Source organism: Ursus maritimus, unplaced genomic scaffold (assembly GCF_017311325.1).
Source record: "Ursus maritimus isolate PB19 unplaced genomic scaffold, ASM1731132v1 scaffold_19, whole genome shotgun sequence".
NCBI lineage: Eukaryota > Metazoa > Chordata > Mammalia > Carnivora > Ursidae > Ursus > Ursus maritimus.
Window position 1 is genome coordinate 23,316,498 of NW_024424341.1, and position 18,762 is coordinate 23,335,259.

At 46.5% G+C, this 18,762-nt stretch overlaps 1 protein-coding gene across 4 annotated transcripts in view; it reads left to right on the top strand.

The window, feature by feature from the left end:
* Positions 1-17,976, top strand: part of SLC7A6 (solute carrier family 7 member 6) — a 35,543-nt gene extending 17,567 nt beyond the window's left edge. For 3 of the 4 annotated variants that reach the window (XM_040633498.1, XM_040633497.1, XM_040633496.1), the window contains 7 exons: positions 6,549-6,674; positions 8,557-8,701; positions 9,355-9,478; positions 9,632-9,735; positions 12,784-12,880; positions 14,659-14,808; positions 14,918-17,976. In XM_040633498.1, the coding sequence (XP_040489432.1) occupies positions 6,549-6,674; positions 8,557-8,701; positions 9,355-9,478; positions 9,632-9,735; positions 12,784-12,880; positions 14,659-14,808; positions 14,918-15,226 (1,055 nt within the window). In that variant the 3' untranslated portion in view covers positions 15,227-17,976. The remainder of the gene's footprint in view (positions 1-6,548; positions 6,675-8,556; positions 8,702-9,354; positions 9,479-9,631; positions 9,736-12,783; positions 12,881-14,658; positions 14,809-14,917) is intronic. The other variant, XM_008702421.2, reaches the window with a different exon arrangement.
* Positions 17,977-18,762: the final 786 nt, after the last annotated feature.

Consider the following 18,762-nt stretch of genomic DNA (forward strand, 5'->3'; position numbering starts at 1 on the left):
TTTATTTATTTATTTATTTATTTATTTATTTATTTATTTATTTAATTTTTAAAAACGTTTTATTTATTTTATTTGACAGAGAAAGAGAGCATGGTGGGGGGAGGAGCAGAGGGAGAGGGAGAAGCAGTCTCCCCACTGAGCAGTCATGGTATCTATAGCTGATGTGGGCTGATCCCAGAGCCCGGATCTCAGAGCCCTGGAATCATGACCCGAGTGGAGCGGAGGGCAGACACGCTGAACCGACTGAGCCACCCAGGCGCCCCATGTGTGTGCTCCTTTAAAGGGAGCAACCAAGGGCACCTGGGTGGCTCAGTCGGTTCAGCATCTGCCTTCAGCTCGGGTCATGATCCCAGAGTCCTGGGATCAAGTACCGCCTTGGGCTGCCTGCTCAGTAGGGAGTCTGCTTCTCCCTCTCCTTCTGCCCCTCTCCCCTGTTCGTGTTTGGGGGCTCTCTCAAATAAATGAAATCTTAAAAAAAAAAAAAAGGAGCACACACACTTCAGTCTACTACAGCCCCCCACTCCCTCTTGTTTTATACCCAGACATTCTTTTTTTTTTTTAAGATTTTATTTATGTATTTGTCAGAGAGAGAGAGCGCAGAAGCAGGGGTAGCGGTAGGCAGAGGGAGAAGCAGGCTCCCCGCCGCCGAGCAAGGAGCCCAGAGTGGGGCTTGTTCCCAGGACCCTGGGACTACAGACCTGAGCCAAAGGCAGACGGTTAACTGAGTGAGCCACCTGGGCACCCTATACCCAGACAGTCTTGCTTTTGCTCAGTTGCTTTACCTTCCTGGCCTTTTTTTTTTTTTTTTAAGATTTTATTTATTTATTTGACAGAGAGAGACAGCCAGCAAGAGAGGGAACACAAGCAGGGGGAGTGGGAGAAGAAGAAGCAGGCTCCCAGCAGAGCAGGGAGCCCGATGCGGGGCTTGATCCCAGAACCCTGGGATCACGCCCTGAGCCGAAGGCAGATGCTTAACAACTGAGCCACCAGGCACCCCACCTTCCTGGCCCTTGAAGGCATCGTTGTTTCACATCCTGGCTTTCCAGCGACACCCCAACCCTATTCCCAGGTGATACTGGCAGAGAGATCCTAGCAACTTTTTTGAATTTTAGGCTATCTTAGCTACTCATTATCCTAGAACAGTGGTTTTCAACCAGAGGTGAGGTTGCCTCCCAGGAAACATTTGGCAAGCTTGGGAGACATTTTGGTTGTCACACCTCCTTGAAAGGGGTGCTACTGGCATCTTGTGGGTAGAAGCCAGGGGTGTTGTTGGGCATCTTATACAGTACAGGATCACCTCTCAAAACTTGGACTATCTCGCCCCAAATGTCAATAGTGCTGAAGTTGAGAAACTCTATCCTAAAGGTGCATTCTATTCATATGTGTTCTGGGAGCTTGGAATTTTCTGTGGTGGGTGGGGCCTCAGACTGACTGGTGTGGTTGGAGGCTCTTACTCACTTACGGGACTGCAGGGAAAATGGAAGCTCTTGAGGTCCATAGGTCCCTTCTCTGGCCAGGTGACCAGCAGTATTATTGGTAACTCAGGTGCCCAGATGTACTTGATTTGATTGTGAAAGGGTGATTTTTCTGTCTTAGTCCATTTATCTTTGTGGGATCCTGCCTGTTGTGTAGACTCACACATGTCATTCAAGAATATTTGCTGTGAAGGTTTCAGTATAGAAGTCATTCAGTGCTGACACTGGCATCAAAGCAGAGGCTTGCTCACTGCTGAGACTCCCTTTCCCTCAACCCCCAGGGTTTGTTTGGGAAGGCTGACAGTGAAGAGGAGGAGGAGGAGCTGGACCAGGAGGAGATGGGGGAGGGAGACGTCTAAAGGGGAGACTGGAGTGAAAAACACTGTATAATGCCTGAATAGCTTTCTGTTGTCTCTTGCTGTCTTGAACTCAGGCCTGGGCAGGGTTCTGAGAAGCAAGGGTATGCTCCCCTACTTTGGTCAGTTGTTGGCTATGGATAGACAGCTTTCATGTTCTAAAAGTGACATGATTCAGAAGGACGGGGTCTTTACCGTAGTATCAAAGACCCTGGAGTCTCCCCCTGTACAGAGCTTGAATGGTTTGATAATAAGACTAAACATGTGTATTTGTGTAATTAAAAACAAGGAGGATTCTTAAAAAGGCATATAATTGACATATTTATATGCATCCCAAGAGAGGTTCCAGATTCCAGGATTTCCATTTGGGAGGGTTTACGTTTCCCGGACTTGTGGAACATGTTTCTCCTAAAGCTGGTCTCTCCCCAGCTTTTTTCCTTCTCCCACCTTGTTGCTGTTGTTAAGGATTGCATTCCTCCGTCCTTGAGTGCCCCTTAGTAACACCCAGCTTGTTTGTGGGAGGAATTGGAAGGGTTCCTTCCTCCCTGTTGCTGTGGGAAAAGAGAGCCATGACTGTCAGCGTAACTGGGACTATAGCTGCGGGTTGCCAAGTGATCTACTCATCAGAAAGACAATATGAGAGGCACAGTTTTGTCTTAGGGTGCGTGTATTATCCAGGATTAACTTGGGTTTCCAACACCTGAAAACCAAAAGCAGCATGGCTCAAATATATCGAAGTTTATTTCTCTCACATATTAAAGGTAGGCAATATGGGGCTAGTAGGGTGACTTCATAATTTTTCAGGGAGCCAGGTTTCTTCCTTCTGCCTTACTGCTCTGCCATCCTCAGCATGTGGCTTCTAGCTGGTGGTCCAAGATGGCTACTCAAGCCCGAGCTGTCAAGTCTGCACTGCAGCTGACAGGAAGGACAAAGAAAGGCATGCTCCACCCCTTCAGAGAGACTTCCTGAGGTCTTAATATAAATAAGAAACTTTGCTTACCTCCCTGGACTTAGTTACTTGGCCATACCTGCCTGCGAGAGAGGCTGGTAAATGTCAGCTTTAATTTAGGCAGCCCACGCTCTCGCTAAAATTTCTATTACTAAGGGAAAATGGAGGAACAGATATTTAAAGATAACTAGCAGTTTTTGCCACAGAGAGACTTTGGGGATTTGTTTCTGCTTTGGGATTGGGTGTGGATCTGCTATTTGAGTACTCCTTTCCCACCATCATGCGCCCAGAACTTGAAGACCCTCACATGGACCCCACACTCATTGGTGCAGGCTTTCCAGCAAGGAAATGAAATCCCTCCAGGAGAGGAGGGAAGGCTTGGATGTTGTAATTGTGGTGGTTTTATCTGAGCACCTGGCCTCCAGGCCCAGCCTTGTGCATGAGCTCTGATAGAATCTGTGGTGCTAGATGGGGATGGGAATTTGGGGAGGTTTGGAGGGGTGGGGATCAGATAGTGAACTGTTTCTTAATTAGAATCAGGAAAACATTCAGGGGACTTGGCTTCTGCTTGGTAGACTGTTCTTGGAGCTCTCTGTTCCCTGGCAGAGTTGAGAGTACAGTGAAGCAAGCAAGACTCCTGGGGCCAGCATTTAAGGATGCACTCGCTCTCAGGTTCTCCAAGTGGTCCTGAAAGTGAGTGTTTCCTTAAATTTTGTGCCCCAGGTGCCCTCCTCACCTCACCCTACTCCTGACCTTGCTCCCTGGCTGCATATTGTTTTAGATTAAGTAGTTTATTTTTTACTGAGGAAGAAGCATAAGTGCATGGTAAATAAGAGTGTAAAATAGTATACAGTGGAAAAAGTCTCTCTCCCTCTCCAGAGCTTTGGTCTTCTTCCCTAGAGGCAACCACTGTGACAGACTCTTTTGTATCTTTCCGACTGTCATTCAGAATGGGTTCTGCTGGGACTTCCATGAGGTGCCGCCTTCTTTTACTTACCCGCAGTCATTGAATTGCCATTGTGTGCAATATTTACTCCTGTGCCGAGAGGAGCAAGCCAGGGGGGAAATTTGTGGCAGGGTGGTGGGAAGGAGAAGGAGTAGAAGTGAGAGGGAGTGCCTGTTCAGTGGGGCTGAGGATTATGTCTGCTTCTCTCCCCCATCTTGCATCCACATCTTGTTGCTACAAGGCAGAAGCACAGTGAGCATAGCCAGGGCATTGTGAGATAGTCTCTTTCGTCATGTGTGGGTCCATCTTTTTGTCTCCCTCTCTTTTTGTCCCTTCTCTGTCTCTTTATCTCTGTCTCTTGTCTCTCTCTCCTCTGTCGTCTGTGTTCTTTCTCTGTTCGTCTTTTTCTCACAAACTGCATGGCCTCTCAACTTCTGCTTCTTTTCATAGTCCTGCTTCCTTCCTCTGTTTTCTTGTGGTTTTTGTTCCTCTATTACAAGGGCCTGAAGTGACTTTGACTTGCTGTATCTCCCCACTCTGCTACTGTTAGATAGATTCAGTCTCTTGGTACCCCAATCTGTGTTCCTGGGAAGGGCAATCGAATAGGCTCAGCTTGGATGATCAGCCATGGTAAGGGAGAGGGAACAAGTCCCAAGAAGGGGCCTGGAAGATACCTCAAAATTTGCTTACTGTATTGCACGGGGGTCTGTGGATTACGTGGCTATTAATTAGGTAATCCTATGCTAGCTGATGTAGGCTCAGCCCCACACAGCGAACTTTGATTAGCAGGGCAGCAGCATGCATTCCTTTGGCCTTCCCTCCCGTTTGACTATTGTCTCCCACTCCTGACTGACTAGTGAGCACCTGTGTCATTTGCCAGAGTACTATTCAGTGAAAACCCTTTTTTTTTTTTTTAAAGCTTTTATTTATTTATTTGTCAGAGAGAGAGTACGCAAGCAGGCAGGCAGAAGGAGAAGCAGGCTCCCCGCTGGAGCAAGGAGCCCGATGCAGGACTCAATCCCAGGACCCTGTGATCATGACATGAACCGAAGGCAGACGCTTAACCAGCTGAGCCACCCAGGCGTCTCAGTGAGTGAAAGCTCTTAAAGAGCCATGGAGCCTGTTTAGCCAGTGTTAATTTCCACAGGCTCTAGGCTCTCCTCCCATTTGAGTAGAGGAATGTCAACTTTCTGATAGTTGCCTTGCTCTAGGGAATTGGTGGTTAAGTGAAAGTCATCACCAACCAGATTGATTGATTCCAACCAGAGTTCATTGTTTCCCTTCCTTGCTTGGCAGTAAGCTTAATAAAACAATATACTTCCCCCCTCCCAATAATTTGTGGTCTTCTTGGGGAAGCACCACACAAATGCCCAAGGGAGAAACCTTCTTAAGACGGGTGTCCACATGAGTATAGCATAGATACTAATCTGTGCTGTGAAGTGGGAGTGTTACAGGGTTCAGGGAGAGACAGCTCGGTGAGGGGCTGGCTGGTATATTTGGGGAAGGTTTTACAGAGGAAATAGTGACTGAGCTAGACCTTGAAAGTGGGAGTTGCTGTTGTCTGTGGCTGCACAAGGAGGAAAGGATATTTCTTTTAAGTGTATATATGGCACCAGTAAGAAGAGAGTCTCTGGCTGAAGGAGAGAGTGCAGAATGGATAGGAGTAGATAGAGGTGGCTTGGAGGATGAGCCCAAAAGATTTTGTAATAATGTTTGAGTTTCACATAAAAGTTCTATTTTTGAGGGGGCGCCTGGGTGGCTCAGTCGTTAAGCGTCTGCCTGCGGCTCAGGGCGTGATCCCGGCGTTTTGGGATCGAGCCCCACATCAGGCTCCTTGGCTGGGAGCCTGCTTCTTCCTCTCCCACTCCCCCTGCCTGCGTTCCCTCTCTCGCTGGCTGTCTCTATCTCTGTCAAATAAATAAATAAAATCTTAAAAAAAAAAAGTTCTATTTTTGGAGTCTCGGGGCAATACTTAGCAGTGTCACTGTGGAGCCCCTTGTATTCTGTGTCCTCCTGTGGAGCCACTGTGTCACCGTGGAGACCCTTGTGTCCTCCTTGTGGATCAGAGCAGTCCCTGTTTAGCAGAGGTAAGTGGCTGGGACTCTCAGCACAGGGTCCAGATACCACTGAGGTCCATAAGGAGCTGGAAATAAAGGCAGCAGTATAGACAGGAGCCTGGGGAATGCCCAAGCAAGCTCATTTCTCCATGGACCTCACTGAGAATTAGGAGGTTTGGATAGAAATGGAGGAGGTGTTGGGGGAGGTGTTTATAAGCTGAAGAATTATGGTTGAGCTCTCTCAGCCAGTTTCCTCATCTACAAAACAGGAATAGGAATGTCTGTATTTTGCGGTTGTGAGAATTAATTGAAAGGATGTATGTGAAATTGTCAGGTATTTTCATACAAAACATTGTCTCTGTAATTCCTAGGTGACTTGCCACCTGCATTCAAACTTACCACATTTATTGATGGGCCTCTCTTGTGGCCATGGAAATATTTTGTGGCTTGGATGGTTTGGAACCTTGGGAGTCTGAGCAGGAAAGAGTGGGTGAAGTCCATTATTCCTGGGCCTGGGGGCAATTTCTAAAAAATGATTCTGGCTGTCAGAATTTATGAATATGTGTTAATGCATGCCTTTGTATTTGTCAACAGTGATGGGCAGATGGTGGATGTCCCTCCATTGCCTGTTCTTCTGGTTCTGACTGGTCCATTGGCCCCTTTGCTTTAAGGCAGACAGGGCAGAAGCAATGCTCTCTGTAAGGAGAGATTGGATCACTGTGCCCTCAGCTCAAGCCTGCCAGTGACTTATGTTTTTCCTTCTAGGTCTGCTGACATTTGTGAACTGTGCTTATGTCAAGTGGGGCACACGTGTTCAGGACACATTCACTTATGCCAAGGTCCTAGCACTCATTGCCGTCATTGTCATGGGCCTCATTAAACTGTGCCAGGGTAAGATGGGTCTGGGCTGGGAAGGAGGGTGATGACTCTGGGAGTTTGCCTAGATTTCCTAAGGAGGGCATGGGGAATCTTGGTTTTACTGATTAGCTCTTTCTGTGTATAACATAGACTGTCAGGGAGAGCAAGACATCTGTTCCTGGGCTTCTTGGGCCAGGCTGGCTTGGCCAACTGAACATGAGTCAGTCGCTCCCTCAGGGCTACTTTCCCTTTGTGGAGGCTGGGAACATTGCAAGAAGGCAGCTGGGAGCCCAGGAGTTTCTGAAACCTGGATCTTGTGTAATTGGGTCATAAATGTAACTGATGGGGATAGAGTGAGCCCTGCTTGGCCCTATTTTTGGTCTCTGACTGCCAGGCAGTGAGTAGGAAGACCTGGCCGTCCTTGAGAGGAGTGGGGTGGTGTGTATGTGGGGTAGATGGAGTGTAGAAATGAGTGGTTATTTTGCAGGCTTTACTTTTCATCTGGATTTGCTTTTATTTAACATTTGGTCTCAAAGTCAGCTCTCAGCAAAATATTAAAATAGTATGAAGTTGGCACTGGCTTTCCTGCATGTTGGCTTTAGAAAGCTTTTCATTCCTGAGTCAGAGTAGACTGGCAATGAGGGTAGACAAGGTCTCCTGAGCTCTTAGGGAAGTCTTGAAGTATCTTTGGCCAAGGAGATCTCAGTCATTCTCCAGATTGTCTGTCTCTAAACTCAGCTGTGTTTACATTTACCAGGGAGAGCCGAGACCACCATCTCAGATCCATTGGATTAAACACAAAATGGATTTGGAGTTCAGAAAGCTCTGTTTTTAAGTGTCTTAGCAGCAGGTCCAGTACCTTTGTGCACATGTTCCAAGTTAGTACAGCCAGCCACCTCAGTGTCCTTGAATCTTAGGGTCAAATAGGGTAGCTGAGTTATCCTCCTATCAAGATCTGTGCCTTAGAAAACCATTGCTATGTATGATGACTGACATGCCTGGGGCATGAAAATCTCTATCTTCCCTTCTTTTGCTGCATACCCAGCCCTTTTGACACATTGAAGGAATAGGTCTACTTTTTGCAGGAGGTGAAGGCAGGCTTCCTTTTAAGTCTGGATCTTGTTCAAAATCTCCAGTGTGTCCAGAAGGTCTCTCTCCTGGGCAGGCAGGTGCTGCTCCCTTGGCTTTCAAGTGTGTGGTCTCCAGAGCCCTCTAAGGAACATGACAGGTGCCTAAGCTAGCTCTCCAAGGGTGGAAGTGCCCCGGGCCTACCCCAGGCCTAGTGAGAGATAAGAAGACCCCAGTTTTTACACAGCCTGTGATTTCCTGCCATGTGCAACCGCAGCCCCTGCAAGTAGAGCAACAGAGTTCTCTTCATGAGAATGAGAAAACTATTTGACCAAATTGTGCAGTGGTTTTGGCCACAAGAGACAGTTCCACAGGAAGGCCTAATTGTTAATTAAAAATGCCTCCTTTATGTGAAACAGGGTTCTTTCTAAAAATAGGAAGAAGAGCTCTGGCCTACTATGAGGTCACTTGGAAATTCATTAGAGCTTTTCTGGAAAAGGTGTTATCACTTCAGAAGGCAGCCAGGAATGCCTTTGTTTTTCTGAGATTGTGTAGTTTTGCTAGAGGAATATGCACTTTCTTGAGGGGAATGGGTGGGGTGATAAAGTACAGGGAGAGCTGGTGGTGGTTCTTTTGATGTTAAATTATGTTTTTTTTTTTTCTTCCCTCTACCTGCTTGCTTTTCCTTCTTTTCTTGACCCTCCTCTCTTTTTCCCCATCTTTGCTTCCTCTTTCTTACTGTTTCTCCCTGTTCTTCCTCTTCTTCTTAACCTTCCATTTCTCCCCTCCTTCTTCTTCCTCTTCCTTCTCCCTGAACCCCTTCCCCTACCTGCCTTTGCCCCCACAGGACACTCTGAGCACTTTCAGGACGCCTTTGAGGGTTCCTCCTGGGACATGGGAGACCTCTCTCTCGCCCTCTACTCTGCCCTCTTCTCTTACTCAGGTTGGGACACCCTTAATTTTGTAACAGAAGAAATCAAAAACCCAGAAAGGTAACGGTGGGATCACACTCTCACTTCTCAACTTGGCTGGAACTCCTGCTGATAGTGGGCACACTTGTCTTCTTCCCTCCCCTTTCTCTTTCTCCCTTCTTCTTTTCCTCTCTACTCCTCCTCCTCTAGCTCAGAGAAATAAGGGGCTCGGTTGGGAATGAATGAAGGTGGGAAAGCCCCTTGCTCCTCACCCTTGGGTTTACACTGGAGGATCCTCAAGGTCTTTGTTCAACTAGGCAGTAGCTGATGCAGCTGGGGCTAAGGTGTTACAACCTTGTACTCTGGTGCTGACATCGAAGCCTGGGGAGCCAGAAACTTACTCTGGGTAGTCAGGTTCCTAGCCTGGCCGCCAGTCCCTGGAGGACACTGTTCCTCCTCCTGTGGGACCCATTGGTCCTATTGTGGGAAGGGTCAAATATTGAGCCCCAGCTATCTTTACAGAGAACGGTTGGTCTCTCTCTCTGTTTCTCTCTCTCTCTCTTTCTCAGCAGAAAGGGACGTGGGATTCATGCCCACCTAGACCCATGTGGGAAAGAGGAGCCTGCCTCAAAGACTTAGAGCCAGGGAACTGTTAAATTTCAGAAAAATCCTGGGTAAACTTTGACTCCAAGGCGAGTTGATTCTAGGTAGATCTATCTCACTTGTCCTGACAGAAATTTGCCCCTGGCCATTGGGATTTCTATGCCAATCGTGACGCTCATCTACATCCTGACCAATGTGGCCTATTACACAGTGCTGAACATTTCAGATGTCCTTGACAGTGATGCTGTGGCTGTGGTGAGTTCCCATTTGCTCGTCATCTTATGGTACTGAATGGCTCGGTTTCTTTCTGAAGCCCCTCCAGCTCTGCAGGGTGAGATGATGGGTCTAGGCCAGAGGGTGGGCTGCTCAGTAGTGACAGTGCTGAGTGACTCTGTGCTCTGTCCCCAGACATTTGCTGATCAGACATTTGGCATGTTCAGCTGGACCATTCCCATTGCTGTTGCCCTGTCCTGCTTTGGGGGCCTCAATGCATCTATCTTTGCTTCATCAAGGTAATGTGTTTCTGCTTTACCAATAACAGACTGCAGTATTTAATCTTTGAGGCTGTATAAGAGCTCTTCTTTCCCTTCTTTCTCTTGGATGTACTGTGTGTGTGTGTGTACACTGTGTGCATGCATATGCTGGCCTTTGTGCACACATTCGTATCTTGAAGCTCACACTTCCATCTGAGGCGATGACAGATTGGTTAGAGGTAGAGGGGAGGAAGGTTATAGCTTGGAGTAGAGAAGATTATTAGTGATCACTTGCTGTGTACAGGTATTGGTACAGGGCAACTCTGCCCTTCACTTCACAGCAATCACTGAAGCTGACCAGTAGGCTCTATTCTCCTCCCTGTGTAGAGACTTATCTATAAGAGCATTTCTCCTTCCTGTTGTTTCAGAGAAAGGAGCAGTTCTGCTTTTCAGGGCTGACTCTGCTACCTGGTTTCAGGGCCCCAGCACTACCCTTCTTCTTAGCACTTTGCTTCATCACTTGGCTCTTCTCTTTGGTGGATGTTCAGTAGGAGCCAGCTCTGCACAAGCTTCTCTCATCTCCGCTTAGTGAAGTCACAAAATAGCTTTTTCTCATCTCCCTTCTTCCTTACTGGACACACTTCTTGAGGGAATGAGCTGCATTTTGACAGTCACTCATTTTTCTAGCCATTATACTTTGACTTCTACTACCTAAAAAATATTCTTATTAAATGTACCTGTGACCTTCTTAGCCTGCTTTTACTCCTTATCCTATTGGACCCCTGAAGCAAGTGATGCCTACTGCCCTCTACTTCTAAAACTATTCCTGTGACTCTGTGATACCCTGATATATGAGAGGAAGACTTCTTTCCTGATTTCTCTTTCACTCATCATATAAATGTTGCAGTTCCCAGGGCTAGGAGTGTAATAGGCATTCAATAAATATTTTCTACATGAACAGGTAAGAGGATGAATTAATAAAAGAAGTAATTTTTTGTCCTATTTATTTTTCTTACTGGTTTCAATACCACAGTCCATGTACTTGGGGCCTCCGTAGGGTAACCAGAATAATTGAGAGATCAAAGTCTTGGAAAACAGTGTGGTGTCATCTTCCCTTACTTCAACCTGGTGTGGCCAGGGTTGCACTGGATGTGACTCTTAACAAGTTACCCTACCCAAAGATGGTGTTTCTCATAGCCTTACCCTTATTGATGCCTAAGACATTCCAATTGGCTCTGTCAGTCTTAAAATACTTACACAGTAGGTGCCTTTTAACCTCAATCAGCTATATTGTGGCATTGACAGGATGGGGGTGGGGATAGGGGATTCAGCGAATAAGAGTCTGGACCAGCACATAAGGGGACTGCAGTGATGTCGAGGTAATGCACAATTGTTTCTGTGTTAACTTTCGCTTTTTCTTTATTACCTATGTAGTTGTCTTTGGCTTTGTACTAGACACTTTTGGTGCTCCTGCACATTAGCCCCTTCCATGTTCTTCCACACTATCCCCTTTACCATGTTTCTTCTGTACCCAGTACAGATTATTAACCTGTGTGAGCCAACTCCCACCATCTTGCCCTGTGACCTTTCTAGATGCTATGATCAACTCCTGTGGCTCCATCTGGATGGCTCACAAGTATCTCAGTGCACTCAAAGCACTTGTGCTTTGTCTTTAGTTGTGATACTATGTGCTGTCAGTTCTCCTTGCTTGGCCTCTTTATTTTTCCCTTGGTGTTCACTCTCTTCTCCCAGCTCAGACATGTGCATGCATTCACACAGACATATATACACACTCACATACAAAGGATCACCAGATTTGACTGAGGTGGTCACATTTGTCTTGTTCTCTCTTCAGCCAGGGTGTCTGCTCTCATTCAGGCCTCCTCTCTTATGGGACAATTTATCACAGATTACTTTTTTTTTTTTTAGATTTATTTATTTATTTGAGAGGTGGCGGAGGGGCAGAGGGAGAGGGTGAGAGTCCCAAGCAGACTCCGCTGAGCATGGAATATGACTTGGGGCTCGATTCCAAATCAAGAGTTGGAGGCTTAACCGACTGTGCCACCCAGGCGCCCCACAGATTACTTTCTTATCTGGCCTTCTCCCTATACCCTGGCCTTTCCCTGCTTTAGTTGGCTTCCACCAGTCTCTCCCTGCTTTAGTTGGATGCCACCAGTCTCTGTGTCAGATCCTGTCAGGCCTTTACTTCATAGCCACAGCAGGCTCTCAGTGTTTGTTCAGACTCCACAGCATGGCCTCATGTGCCGGTTCTTCCCAGCTGTTTCCTCACACACCTTAACCTGGGACTTCAGGCATTCTAGTACCAACCTCAGGGAGGCCACCCTCTTTCACTCCTTCAAGCCTCTTTTGCCTTTGCCTACACTGCTTCCCACCCATCTTCTTACCTTCTGGCAAACTCCAGTTCTTCCCAGCCCAGATGTGGTCATCTCTTGTGAAGGTTTTTGTTCCCCCAGCCCACCCCCAAGCCTGGTGAGTGCTTTGTGCTCCATGATGATGCTGACTACCCTGGCTGGTAGTTATTTCTGTCTTGCTCTCTTTCTCAAACAGTAGGGCTCTTCAGGGACAGAGAGGAAGCCTGGGTTGTCTCTGAGCCCCAGGCTTGTCCTGGTGTATCATGTATCAGGAGCTCAGGGAAGATATATAGAGAGCACAACAGAAGGCTGGTGCCCTTCTTTAAAAAGCCATCGTGTTAAGTATGAAATATGTGGGATGGTAGAGTGGGGGTACCCCTGATGGAATGGATTGGGGTGGTAGTGAGTGATGACAGGGTGAGGCATCCATTGGGTGATGGTGGGTTTCATAGCTGAGGGGCTCGGGGGTGTCTGTGGCCAACAGAGGGGTAGGGCATTGCTGCATATCGTTGAAGTACCCATGGTTGGAGGTGGGAGATATCTGTGGGTAAAGCTGAGGGGTGAGGGTGGGGGTTGGGCATGCAGAGAAAACATGGGATACTCCTGAGAGACTGCCTCCTGTGTTTTTCTGGAGCTCTGAGCCTAGTTTATCCAAGTGAGGAGTGTGGCTACATGGCCGAGTGAAAGGATCATCCTGACATACTTATCCTTCTAGGTTGTTCTTCGTGGGCTCCCGTGAGGGCCACCTCCCGGATGTTCTGTCCATGATCCACATTGAGCGTTTTACACCCATCCCTGCTTTACTGTTCAATGTAAGCTCTGCTGGGGGAGTGTGGAGAATCGTAGTACTCCTGCTGACTTTATGAGATGACTATGGGTGGGAGGTATACTAGCTTCTTAAGATATTTCCCAAGCCTCTCAGTGTTTTTTATTTTTTCTTAAATTTTTAAAAAATATAAAAGTAAAATATAGTTATATGAGAGAAGGCAAATGGTACAAAAGAATATAAAAACGAATTTGTGAAATTTATTTTTTATTTATTTTTGAAAGATTTTATTTATATATTTATGTATTTATGTATTTAGAGAGTGTGAGCAGGGGGAGGGGCAGTGGGAGAGAGAATCCCAAGCAGACCCTGCACTGAGTGCAGAGTCCGATGCATGGCTTGATCTCACATCCCTAAGATCACAACTGAGCCAAAATCAAGAGTTGGATGCTTAACTGGTGGAGCCATCCAGGCACCCCTAATTTTTTTTTAAGTAGGCTCCATGCCAAATGTGGGGCTTGAACTCATGACCCTGATATAAAGAATCCCATGTTCCACTGACTGAGCCAGCCGGGTGCCCCTCCTTTTTAAAAAAAATTTAATTAAGTTATATTTAGAAAAGTCAGGCCAGTTGTATATCAACTACCTAGGGACTTCTATTCATATTCTAGACTTTATAGATTCCTTTTTAAAAAGATTTTATTTTTAAGTCATCTCTACACCCAACATGGGGCTTGAACTCACAACCCTGAGATCAAGAGTCACATGCTCCACTGAGGAGCAGCCAGGTGCCCCTAGATATCATAGATTTATATATAGTAGATGGTGCTTCATAGGTGCCAAGTATAATTATATACTGCTAAAGTAGTTATCATCAGGTCAACTAATCCCATTAGTATCAAGCTTCATTATTTAGTTTTGTACTGAATTTCTGAAATCTAAAGAGGGACTGATGATACTTCTTTAGTTTCTTTTTACCCCTAGAATTTTCCTGGCAATTATCACATGTTTGTCTTTAACTTTGTTATTTTGTCAGAATAACAAAAACCATCTCAGTATAATGATTGGGATAGCATTGAATTTACAAATTTAGGGGAGATCTGACATCCTGTCTTTTAATCATCTTCTACCCCAGTTTTTCCAATACAGTCCCTCTTCTTTCCCCAGAATGGACCCTTTTTGTTTTAAATCCTTTGTTGATAATCTGGGTGATAAGATAGGTGGGGGAACTCTGTATTTTTGAAGTTTAAGTATATGTGACCGTGTCACAGGACTCTAGTCCCCGATTTCTGTCTTCTAGGACGCTTTTGTTCCAGAGGGCAAATACTGTCCTCTCTCTCTTATCAGGGGTGTAGATCCATTTTGTCAGTCTACATTTCTAAGACCCCAGGACAGTGAGATGGTTCTGGAGGCATTTACTCAGTTTGTATGCCAGGTAGTTGAGACTCAGTAGTAATGGTATCTAGAGGACAATGTGATTCATATTGAGGTTGGCGCATCAAAGTGAGGAGGGCCTCACTCTTCTGCCATCAAAGGGGAAAGGAATCTGGCTTGTTACTAAAGTGCTTGCAAAAAGAAGGGAGGGGGAGGCATTGTGTGTAGGAAGGGCCCCCAACAGAAGAGGGAGAGATGCTACCTTGAAGGTTAATACAGGGAATAGAGCTGTCTGATGCCAAGGGGTCACTGAAAAGAACTGGAGGTAACCTGGTAAACTAAATCATCAGTGAGTGGCAGATCTGGTGCTGATTGCTGGGTGGCTGGAGTCTCCTGGGGTGGCCTGGTGGTGACAGTGCCCACTTCTGCTTCCATCCCCTCCCCCTCCAGTGTACCATGACACTCATCTACCTCACTGTGGAAGATGTTTTCCTGCTTATCAACTACTTCAGCTTCAGCTATTGGTTCTTTGTGGGCCTGTCTGTTGCTGGACAGCTCTATCTTCGTTGGAGGGAGCCCGAGCGACCCCGGCCTCTCAAGGTCAGTGACTCTGGACAGACTAGGAGGGGTGGGCCATCTCCCCATGGTGACTTCTCTGTACCGTTCCCTCATAGCACTTTACCTAATATCTCACCTCCCTCCATTTCAGCTGAGCCTGTTTTTTCCCATCGTGTTCTGCATATGCTCCTTGTTTCTGGTGATTGTGCCTCTATACGGTGACACCATCAATTCCCTCATTGGCATCGGGATTGCACTCTCTGGGATTCCTGTCTACTTCGTGGGTGTTTACTTGCCCGAGTCCCAGAGGCCAGTCCTTATTCAGAATGTCCTGGGTGAGCTTCTTTGCCTGTTACTCACGGCGTGTGTGTGTGTGTGTGTGTGTGTGTGTGTGTGTGTGTGTGTGTGTACGTGCGTGCATGCACGCACAGATGCGTGCAGAGGTGGGAGTGGTGGCTAACAGCTTCCCCTATACTAGTGATGTGCTGGAGACCATGAGACCTGGTTGCTCCACATGACTTCTCCCCTTTTGATCTTGACATGAGCACCTTAGTTCTAACTTGAGTCCTATTTTTGGGTTAAAACACTCTCTTTTGAAAGTGCAATCTATGTGGGAAGATGAGGAGTCATGCATCACTTTCTGGTTGGGCATGGAATGAGGAGAGTGAGGCTTGCTGGGGTAAGAGGCAAAGCCTGGCACAGGATACCCAGGGAAGATAGGAGGGAGCCACAGATATGCTTTAATCAACTTTGGGGTGTTCATATTGATGATGTAGCTGTCAGCTTGCTGAATTCTGTTCTCTATTTTCCTTTAGCTGCTGTCACCAAAGTCACCCAGCAGCTTTGCTTTTGCGTCCTGACTGAGCTTGATATAGCTGAAGAGAAAAAGGTTGAGAGGAAAACGGACTAGAGGCCAGAGGTGATGTCCCTTGAGGCCTGGAAGGCCAGCCACAACCACCAAAGTCCAGATGACAAGACTGCAGGCCCAACCCTCTTATTCTAAAAGGGCCTGGTGGCCCACATTATATAAGGGGGGCTCAGGGCTGATGGCCTGCTCTGGTGGTCACTCTCATTGGTAAGCTATGGGAGGAGACTCAGGATCTGAGGCCGGCCTGAAGGTGGGAACTTTATAGAGGGTGGTGGTGGGGAGGGCTTGGTCAGGGGAATAGTTGTTTAGTTTTATTCCTGGTGAGTCAGTACAGCTTACCAAACACTTGGCGAACTGCACTGGGGGAAGAGGAAGTGCTAGCTTAATAGATGGGGCTGGTGGTTCTGAATTTATTTGCTGTTTGAATCAGGAGCCTCTACAAAGGGGTTGCTTTATGGGAAGGTTTCTTCTGATCAGGTCCAAGCACCTGACTCTGGAGGCCTGAAATGCTACCATTTCTTCCTCTGACTCAAAATCTTTCCCTGCGAAGACAGTTGCATTTCATTATTTATTGATATTATTTAATCCACAACACCAATTCTAGCAGAACACTGGTGTTCATTCATCTACAGGACGCAATAAGCTGATTGTGTTTCAAAACTCAAAGTACCCCCAACCGAGTTCCTCTGCCCTTAGAGGTGTCTCTGTGTGGTGGTGTGGGTCAGCCTCTGACCACAGATTTTTTTTTGCTTAGTTTTAGCACAATGTTCTGTTGAGTCTTAGCTGCATAGGTGAACTTTAAAGTTTTTTTTTTTTTTTTAAACTCATGTTTTGGTTACACTTTTGTTAGTAGGTCACAGATTATAAGCACCTGGCTCAAATCAGCAAGGACACATGAACAAATTCATGAGTCAGAAGTCTGATAATACTGCTATTTTGAAGGATAATCCTTTATTTTACTTGAGACCTTAGGTCTTTATTGTAGATGATAGAAGGTAAATCTCTGGTTTTTCATATGAACTTAAGGAGGACATAAAACTGTTTCAGAATTCAAGTGGATTACCTGAATTCTCTTAGCCGTCAAAGGCTCAGAGAACATCTCATGGACTCAAGCCACCAAATTGCTTGTTTCTCTCTGTAAGGGCTGGTGTGAGGGACTGCTGTGCAGACCCACGCAAGCCCACCTTGGTGCTAGAAGTGGTCATTTTCCCTTTTCCGAAAACTCACACCAGACTGCATCTCTTCTGTCCCCGACACTGGGCTTTGTTTACACTCTGAACTGTCTTGGTGTGGATCATCAGGATAGTGCATTCCTGTCCTGTCTGCCTCCCCTTGCTGGAGGTCTGGTGGGCCTGCAGTCTCAGGAAGAGCTTGGTACTTGTGTGGACTTCTGTTTCCTCCCTGTGGAGATCAGAGAAGACTTTGGGAGACAAAGCTGCTTCAACCTCAGTCTGGCTCCTCAGCAGACTACATGATTGGAAGCAACGAATTCTGGTGCTCAGGGTGTGCTTTAGCATCCAGGGCAGGCCAGAGCAGGCTTGACCTAATGGATGTTCCCTCATGGGCAGCCATGGTTGCAGTGGACTGTACAGCTGCCCTTTGATGCCTCCAGACACTGTCATCCTGGGTCCAGAGGAACCTGCTGACTTGGCTCACCCCATGCCTGAACTTCTTATCCTTTCGGTTTAGAACTGGTCAGTGGTAAAGACAAGAACTATGAGGCCATCTCCCTTTCTGACCATTCTTTTCCACCAAATGGCCTCAGCTACAGCCAGGGGAGTAACCTTGGCCATACTTGTTCAATAAAGGCAATTTAGGGGAGCATGATCACAGCTGCCTTGGGTTCAGGGCATGCATGGATGAGAAAATGAAGGGATATTCCTGTCATGGGTTGGGGATTTGCACAGCAAATTCCTTCCTGGCAGTAGGGAGTCTTATGCAAAGGCTGACTTGCTTTGAGTATGTAAACATGACTCCTGTCTGAGCCAAGATGGCACCTATCCCAGGGATCCTCTGGAGTTAATCCTTTAAGCAGAGTGTGCTTGTCTTGAGGATCCATGACCCAGGTTTTAGCTTTCTCCACTGAAGTAAATGACCAGCTAATCCCAGGAACTTGCTGCCCCCCAGTGGCTCCTGGGGGAAGCATGGGCCTCACACCCTAAGTGCCCCAGTACAAGCTTAGTGAGCCATGTCGACATATCCCCCTCTCATTACTGGATGGCAACCGCATTCTTCCCCTCTGTGCTGGATACAGACTTCACCCAGGAACCTTCTGTGGGAGGGAAGCCAGAGACTCCCTACAGAACTCAAGCTTCATGGTGGAATTAAATTTCTGCAAGGTCTTTGTTGTTCGTCTCCTTCAATCCTTCTCCTGGTGTGCTAATCCCTCTTGTAGCAGGTACAGTATGTGAGGTTGTCAGCCCTTTAATGTTGGCAAACCTTAATGAGTACATAAACAGCAGTGAGCACATTATAAGGGCATGGAGTAGTTTTTAATCCTTTGTTTCTATGCCTACAGGAGACTAAGATGACTAGTATTAGACATAAATTGTGCCTGTTGCTTGCAACACTGAACTGTACCTTTGTGGATAGTTAGGATGGTAAACCAATAGTTTGTTGGTTTTCTAGCTGCAAGAGTAGAGCCTGAGTAAGTGAACATACAGAATTTAACCACTTAAGCAGGTTTAACATGTGGATAGGAACTAATGTAGGTGAAGACCCACAAAGTGAATACAGAGTGAAAGAATGGGTGGAGGCAGATTGGAAAAATAGAGATACGACATATTAAAAGATGTAGGAAGAAGACATATCCCTGTGTACGTGATAGTCTGTGCCACAGGGCACATTCTGAATCAAAGGTTCTGTGTATTGTTTTCCTAGACCTGTGCTGTCCAGTTAACTACTAGCCACATGTAGCTAATTAAATTAAAATAAATTTGATTCCTCAGGTGCACTGATCATATTCCAAGAGCTGAGCCACATGTCGCTAGTGGCTTCCACTGCACAGTGTAGATACAGAACATACCCATCTTTGCACAAAGTTCTGTGGGACAATGTTACACGAGAAGAATAAATGCCAACTCAGAGTTAAGACATTTGTGGTATGGAAAGAAGCAGGGTCAGGGTTT